The sequence below is a fragment of the Helobdella robusta genome (assembly GCF_000326865.2).
Source record: "Helobdella robusta unplaced genomic scaffold HELROscaffold_20, whole genome shotgun sequence".
Classification (NCBI taxonomy): Eukaryota; Metazoa; Annelida; class Clitellata; order Rhynchobdellida; family Glossiphoniidae; genus Helobdella; species Helobdella robusta.
The window spans coordinates 776944-785699 of record NW_008704084.1 but is presented as its reverse complement, the minus strand read 5'-3'; the positions used below and the strand labels follow the sequence as shown (position 1 = coordinate 785699).

Sequence of the window (8756 nt, the reverse complement as noted above, 5' to 3'; positions counted from 1 at the left end):
CAAAACAACCATCTAACTAATTAACCATCCAACCAACTAACAAACCAACCAACTAATCAAACATCCAATCCAACCAGCTAACTATCTATTCAACTAACAAACCAACCAACCATCTAACCAGCCACCCAACTAACCTTCCAACCAACATACCAACTACACAGAATCCACTGCAACCACCACAAAATGGATAACATCCAACTCACATCGCACGGCATGGATATCCAAATGTTCAAAAAAACCTTCTACTTTAATGGAGACGCTGACGACAATGGGGATGACAACCATGTTAACGATGATGATAATAGTAATAGAAGTAATGATAACGATCCTACTGCTGCTACTACAAATGTCATAGTTGATAACATTGATTATGTTCATAAGACTAATATTGTTGTAAAAGATGAAGTTGATGCAACGACTATCACTGCTGCAACTACTGCTGCTACCACTACTGCTACTGCTGCTACTACTGCCGATGAAGCTACCACTAATGCTACATTTTTTAACGATAAAACTGAGAAGGCTTTTTATGAAAACAAAGTCAGCAACGACATCTGCTTGAGTGATGCCGACCGACACAATTACAGCATGGATGACATTAAGACATCAGCTGGCACCATCAACAACAACAACAACAGCAACTTATATAAAATCGCTGACGACAAGAGTGATAACAACACAAACAACAACGTCAACAACACAAACAACAACATCAACAACAACACAAACAACAACATCAACAATAACACAAACAACAACATCAACAACAACGCAGATAGCATAAACAGCAACAACAGGTTACTGGATAAACTGCAAGAGACAGCTGATTATCACGAGAGCATCTTTGAAAGAATTATAAACAACATCAACAATAACATGAAGCTCGGTTTCAACAACAGACGCGACAACATCATTAACAACAACAACAAAGCAAACAATAACAATGACAACAACACAAATAACAACATTAATGTCAACTACGACTATACAAACAACAACGACAACAACGTCACTGATAACAACAACAACGTCATTGTTAACAATACAAACATCATTAACTCAGTCACCGATCATACTAACGATAATAACAATGATAATGAACTCTGTACTAAAGATGACCATTTGAATGATAACATTGCTAACAGGAACAATGTTACTGGTGATAACTCTGATAATAATAATAGTAATAATAATGATAATGATAATAATGATAATAATAATACTGATGATAATAATGATAGTAATAATAATAATAATACTGATGATAATGATAATAATGATAATAATAATAATGATAATAATGATGATGACAATGAAATAAGTAGTGAGGCCACCAGCGAACAATCAAAACGCGGTGATGAAATTAGCAAAGAACTCACCCAGAATGATGACGTGAAAATCGAGCACGATGACGTCAGAGATGCTGCTGCTGCAACTTCTACCGCAGCTACTACTGCTGCCACTTCTGCCGCAGCTGCTACTACCGCCGTTGATGATGATAATAAGGTTGCTGTTGGTGGTGGTGGTGATAGTGATGATGATGACGATAGAAATATGAGCCAGGATATAAACAGCGGAAACTACAGTTCGTGCATCAGCAACGATGATGATGATGAAGATGATGATGAGGAGGATGATGATGATGATGATGAGGATGGTAATGATGATGGTGACATCAACGAACTTTGCAGTAGAGATTATTGCGATGACGTGGTCAAGGGGAAGCGTTCGTCGCTGGTCTACATCGACGCTGTGGAATTAATGGGTGATGGGGATGATGGTGGTGAAGATGATGGTGAAGATGATGGTGAAGATGATGGTGAAGATGCTGAAGATGATGCTGAAGATGGTGGTGGTGGTGGTGGTGGAGGTGATGGCCATGATGTTATGGGTGATAATATTGGTGGTGGTCACGATGTGGATGAGGTTGGTGTTGGTAAGAATGGTGTTTCCAATGGTAAAATACATAAGAACGATAATAACAATAGTAATTGTTATAATAATAAGAATAATATTAATAATAGGAGTAATAATAATAATAATGATAATAATAATAATAGAGCTAGCGAAGGAGACGATGCAAATGTATCTACTAATACTATAATGAATAACAATAAAAATGATGACAAGAGGATTGATGACGATGATCCATTGTCATCATCACCAACACCATCATCGCAACTTTTTAATACTGGTGCTCAAACAATTGCCTTGCCAACTTCATCATCGTCATCATTAACGCCATCGTCATCAACAGTACAGCCTACGTCTACTCACCCATCATCATCATCATCATCATCGTTGCTTGTTTGTCATACAACGCCATCATCATCATCATCACACTCAACATCACTGTCATCACATTTTACCTCATCACAATCAGCACCATTCCAATCAGCACCATCACAATCAGCACCATCACAACCACCATTACTCCCCTCCCTAAAAGACTTAGACAATACCTCGGGTATTCTTCACGTGTACTATCTGCTTATCGAAGGTATTGTGAATTAGTTATCTGATTAATATTCATTTTATGCTAATTAGCTTATCAGTATTTATTTGTGTTAGTTACCACCATGTTTATTTTATGTTAATTTTAGTTAGGCGAAATGAGTTTTTGGCTAGAATGATTGCAGACTGAATTAATCGTTTTGAGAAATTATTATTGTTTAGTTCATCAAGTTGGTGTGACAATAATAATATTATGTTGACTCGTCCATTTGTGGATGGATTCTTCATTGTGGATAAACTTTTCATTGCTTCATCATCTATGGATACACTTTTCATCGTAATGACCATTTATGGATTAAATTGTCATCGTCTGGACGAAGGTCTGACGACAAGCATGTTGGAAAGCAGGAAGGAGCACCAGCCACGAATCTGCGAGGTCCTCTTCCAACTCATCAAATACGCCTCCTCCAGTCCTGGTGCGTTTCCGCGCTGGTATGGTGTGGTGACGATGGTGGTGATGATTGTGATTACATCCTGATGATAATGATTAATTTGCGGTGATGATGGCGATGATGATGGCGATGATGATGTCTGGTGTACAGCGACGGCTGAAATATTCAGTTGTTGTTCTTTTACGTTTAGAGTCTAATGATATCTCCATTCACCTTGCTACCAGCTCTTTCGTGTTTTCAGATTCGTCACTCACTTATATTTTCCAGTTTCCATCATCTAACGTTCACTCATTCATCTATTTTTTCACTCATTCGTTCATTTTTTTTCATTCATTCATTCATTCATTCATTCATTCATTTGTCCTTCCAACCATCATTTGATTGACAGGTCCACGGTTTTCAATCTTCTGCTTCAATAACTTGTTGATGCCTGCGTTGCACTCCAGCGTCAGCAGTGGCAGCAGCTTCAGCAGCGGCAACAAATGTAATGTGACTAAGTACTGGAACCTTTCAGCGACATCCAACTGTCGACACTTGACAGGACTGTGTGTGGACGTCGTTGTTGACTTCATAACGCGATTCATTGGTGGGTCTTGTGGTGTTTCTTTGTTTTCCTGCTGGCGACGTTCGTGTTTATGACGGTTGAAGTAGTAGCAGTTTATTAGTAAGGATGATGACGTGGTGTATGATTACGAAGACGAGGTTGTGGATGACTTTGATGGTGAGGAAAATGTTGCAGTCTAGGATTGTCGTCATCATCATCACCAACATCATCAAACCTTTCTCACTCTACCTAACATCACCCACCCATCACATTTCGCCCCAACCACATCACCACACGTCACATACCCACTCATCTTACCATCACCACCACCTCCTCCCACGCAGACAACCAGTCCCTGCACAACGACCTTGAACTGATGCTAACTCGCCAGTTGATGGTTCTACTAGACTTCGTCGCTGAACCCTTCGAACCAGTGTCCAGACTCGGTTGCTCATGCATCAGGTGAGATGAGGTGTTCAGGTTGAAAGAAAAGGTTTTTTTAATTTATTTGTTTGTGTTTGTTCGTACCTGTTAGTGTTTGTTCGTACCTGTTTGTGTTTACTTGGTTATCGGCGGATTTTCATTTTCACTTTTTATTGCTCATTATAAACTTCTCAGTCGTCGTTAGCTGATTATTTAGAGCCACTTAATTTGTCCTCCTCAGACACTGCCTGGTCAACTGCGGTCCCCTCCTAACTCGCCGCATGTGGTCGTTAGTTGTATCCACGCTGAGGAAGGCCTGTGACGTCACTCTGTATCACCTGAGGTGCCTCATGCTCCCCTACCACAACCACAGCGATAGTTTCTACGGCGATGAAGGTCAGGTGAGGGTCGCCATCGGGCGGGATAAGATGGTCGTCATGGAGAGGAAGCGCCTGCTGCAGTTGAGTCAACAGGTCGCCGTTCATTCCTCGACTGCTCGATCGTGATTTTTTATTTTTGTTTTATTTTGGTTTATTTTTATTAAGCTTTTTATTATTTATCGATTCAATCACCTTTTCATCCATCAATCACCCAATCCATCCATCCATTGATCCATCCATCCATCCATTCGTTCAACCAGGTTTTCCTACTGAACGCGCAAACTCAAGAGCCGAAGAACACGCTGACTCTGTGCGAAGACAAGAAGAGCATCGTCCTACTCATCCACTCACCTCACTCACTCACTCGGGGAGATGTCTCCATTGCCAGGTGGCTAGCAGCACGTGTCACTCACTGCATGTCGCATGTTTCCATACTCTACTATCGAACATTCACTATCATCATCATCTGACTCGAGTTCTCATTATAAAGTAACCCTATTAAAATCAAAACACGCGAACTGTTGATCCTATGCCTCCAACAAATTACATCTCTCGAATTGAAAGAATAAATAATAGTAATAATAATAATTGATAGTGATAATAATAATAATTATAATAATGATAATAATAATTATTATTATTATCATTATTATAAATAATTTCCAGGATTCCATTCCAGGACCTCATTATAAGCCTGGCCAGCCATCAGATGCTGTTGCACCTCATTGGCACCCTCCTCCTCAGCGGCACCAGCAACTTGGTGCCCCTGGAAAGTACCATGCTGTCTGAGGGGGCCTCAACCTTCAACGAACATAAATCTAATTTCGAAGATAAACTGCTGCCTGGTTAGAGCGGTTCCATCGTCGTTATAATTTTTTCATCCTTCATTCATCATTATTAGCCAACATCAAATTATTATTATCAAATTATTATTATTATTTTATTATTATTATTTTATTATTATTATCATCCTACTTGAAGGAACTGCATGTAATTCGTGTTATTGTTAAGAGTAACGACGGATGTACTTTTTTTATTTCTTGCCAAACCAGCTCGTCAACAAGTCCAGGTCACCCTCTTTAGCCAGCAATCCTATAACGAACCCTCATTACATTAGACACCATCGCGACCCATCTCATCATCACCATCCACAACTCATTATCCTCAGTTGGAGAATTATCATCACCGTCGTTACTTTCTTCACAATCCATGCCTCTGTCATTCCATTCATCTTTCTATCAGCAAAAATATTAATCACATTATTGTGATGATGATGACGACGATAAATATGATGGTGATGAATAGGATGATGATGGTGACGACGACGATAATGATGATGTTAATATTGGCAATACTATTGACGGTATAAATAATAATAAGAATAATAATAATAATAATAATGGTAATAACAATAGTAATAATGAGTAACGATGATGATGTAGGAATGATGGAGCACATGTCATCATCTGACGTCATTGGACTCTTGAAATGCCTCGAGCTCTCCTCAGAAACGTCGAACCAGTTCGATTCAAAGCCGGGCTTGAAGTTTCTCATACAGAAGATTATAGGAGTTGACGTCTCGGCTAATATGTTCAAGTTAGTTGATTGAGTGTGATTGGCTGGTTGATAGGTTGGTTTGGTTGGTTTGGTTGATTGGTTGTTGGTTGGTTGGCTGGTTGGTTGGTTGCCTGTTGGTTTGGTTGGTTGGTTGGCTGGTTGGTTGCCTGTTGGTTGACCGGTTGGTTTGTTAGCTGGCTGTTTGATTAGCTGGTGGTTTATCGGCTGACATTATTACAATAGTCCCAGTGTAATTCACATTCGATCGCCGGCCATGACACGCAGACAAGCAGGTGTCAGCAGGACCCTCTACATCCACGCCCTCCTCGAGATCGTCTCCAGAGGAATCTTGAAATGTCCACCGACTGCTCCTGTTGCTTCATTGCCGGCCACATCGAGACACAAGACGACGACGACAACAACAGCAACTTCAACAAGATCTACCACGTCGACAGGATCCACACTAACAACTGCTGATTCTATCAATATTGCGGCTACCGTCGTTACTTCTGCTGCCACTAGTAGTGTTGTTTCTTTAACTGCAGATTATAAAGCCACTGCTACTTCAGCAAATGCTCCAAAATATTCATGCTCGACTTCAGATGCTGCAACATCGTCGTCGTCAGCATCATCACAGTTGTACGAAATAGCGAGTTACTCGAATCTAAGCGTGGAGCACTTTTACTGCGTTTTCATGAAGTTGTTGAAGAATGCACTGCTGAATGTTTGCAGTAGCTATGTTGATCTCTTTCTTAAGAAGGTTTGTTTTGTTTGGTGGGTTGGCTGGTCGGTTGGTTGGCTGGTTGGTTAGTTAACTGGTGGTAGGTTGGTGGATTGGCCGGTTGGTTGGCTGGCTGATTAGCCAAATATCTTGATGGTTAATTGGTTGATGGATGGTTCATAATTTTATTGTTGTTATATCAATAAAGTAATTAATTGTTCGTTGAGTGTAATAAGATATAGTATCAACTGTTTGCTAAGGAGGGGTCCAGTATATCCGACCAACTTTCCCAGTCCATCCTTGTTTTCCTTCCGCTGGACAATCCGGACGACCAAGCCGATGTCGTTTGCGACAAAAAGAGCCAGTCATCGTTCAAACACTTCGTTCCTCAAAAATGGCGGAAATCGTCGTCTTCGACCGCTGCGTCTGGAGCGGCCGTCGCTGGTAGCGGCTGTGGTGGTAATGAGGATGATGGTGATCACGGAGGAGCCACTTCGAAGTCGCGATTGAGTAGCAGTGGCGAAGGTGGGCAATTTAGAAGTACGTTTTCTTGTCGGTTGTTTGATTGCCTAGTTGATTGTTTGGTTGTCTGTCTGTCTGTCTGACTGGTTGGTTAATGATTTATTTACATTTTGTTTGTTGGGCCAGGATTCATAACTTATTGAATTGTATTCATATGAACATTCCCTAAACATACTCATCTCAACGTAGGCAGCAACAGTTTGAAAAGCATTGAATTGGTGGATCCCTCAGTGTTGGACACCCCTCGAAATCGGACCGACCGCGTGTACTCACTGGCTTCCGACCGTACCATCATTGGTCTGATGGGGGAATACAGGAGACGGAAGCTAACGAAGTGCATGCCTCCCCCGCCCCCACCGACGCTATCATCAGTATCGACACCCTCATCATCATCTTCTATGACATCACTTCCGTTACCATCAACAGCAGCATCAGTAGGACGGAAGAACTCTGCTGTGAAGAAAGATCTGCCCTGTCATGCTGCTGCAGACGACCATGGTCATCCGGTCAGCCGTCGAAGTACCGCAGGTGATGATGATGATGATGATGATCTCTATGGGATCACTCGCGAACAGAAGTGTTCTTACATGAAGGTTGGTTGGTCACTTATTTATCCCCATGCATGCATATTGCATATACAATACACCAAACACCAGAGATAGAAGCCAAATAGTCAACACTCACCACTACAAAATATGACGCAGAGGGATAATTATGATGGAAGTTGATGATGGAGATGATCTAGCAACACGCTCCCCTTTACAGTCCGAAACAATTTGGACGGATCATTGAACCACGCTAGGATTGATAGGGAAAAGTTTGATGAGAATCCTGAACGGAAACAAGTGGAATGACTTCTATTCGAAATGAAAATGCATAATTATTTTGGAGAGGATGTCAGGTGGTGGAAGAGAGAAAGTGCTTCAGAGTTTCAAGAGCATTAGAAAAGTCAAGAGCAATTGGATGGACTTGATCATTATTGTTTCTGGAGAGAGATATTATTGTAGGGATATCTAGTCAGTATATCAAAACTTGCACGCACATGTACACACACATAAACGTGTACACACACACACACCCACACACACATAGACACACATACACGTGTACATACGCACACACTCACACATTCACACACACACACAGGACAGCGTAGCTCACTTGAAATCAAGCGTAGAGACCTTAGTGAATGTGCTTCAATTGTACAACCAATTAAATGACAGAACATACCACGCCCTCCTGCCCACATTCCAGCCTATCATCGTTCAGTTGGTCACTCACTCTGTGGACCCCCAGCTGAGGAGGGCTCTGGGGCAGTGGTGTGTCAGGGTGGGACTGTTATTTGGGTTTGATGGTTAATTGGTTGGTTGGTTAGTTGATTGATTGATTGATTGATAGATCGATTGATCGATTGATCGATTGATCGATTGATCGATTGATTGATTGATTGATTGATTGATTGATTGATTGATTGATTGATTGATTGATTGATTGATTGATTGACTGATTGACTGATTGACTGATTGACTGATTGATTGACTGATTGATTGATCAACAGATTGATTGATCAACAGATTGATTGATTGATCAACAGATTGATTGATTGGTGTATTTTAGTAATTGATTTATTAATTGGTTTATAAATATTACTGATATGTTTGTTGATTGATATGATCAGTTAAAGGCTGGATTCGTACCCAATT

At 40.8% G+C, this 8756-nt stretch overlaps 1 protein-coding gene across 1 annotated transcript in view; it reads left to right on the top strand.

Moving 5' to 3' along the window:
- Positions 1 to 183: 183 nt before the first annotated feature.
- HELRODRAFT_191329 (hypothetical protein) overlaps positions 184 to 8756 on the top strand; it is a gene marked incomplete at its 5' end in the record, with an annotated part of 10966 nt that continues 2393 nt past the window's right edge. Inside the window, 13 exons of the mRNA XM_009017925.1 lie at positions 184 to 1936; positions 2384 to 2500; positions 2835 to 2930; positions 3295 to 3492; positions 3795 to 3912; positions 4115 to 4346; positions 4514 to 4641; positions 4920 to 5098; positions 5696 to 5798; positions 6096 to 6534; positions 6792 to 7056; positions 7243 to 7646; positions 8200 to 8372. Of these exons, the coding sequence (XP_009016173.1) occupies positions 184 to 1936; positions 2384 to 2500; positions 2835 to 2930; positions 3295 to 3492; positions 3795 to 3912; positions 4115 to 4346; positions 4514 to 4641; positions 4920 to 5098; positions 5696 to 5798; positions 6096 to 6534; positions 6792 to 7056; positions 7243 to 7646; positions 8200 to 8372 (4205 nt within the window). The remainder of the gene's footprint in view (positions 1937 to 2383; positions 2501 to 2834; positions 2931 to 3294; positions 3493 to 3794; positions 3913 to 4114; positions 4347 to 4513; positions 4642 to 4919; positions 5099 to 5695; positions 5799 to 6095; positions 6535 to 6791; positions 7057 to 7242; positions 7647 to 8199; positions 8373 to 8756) is intronic.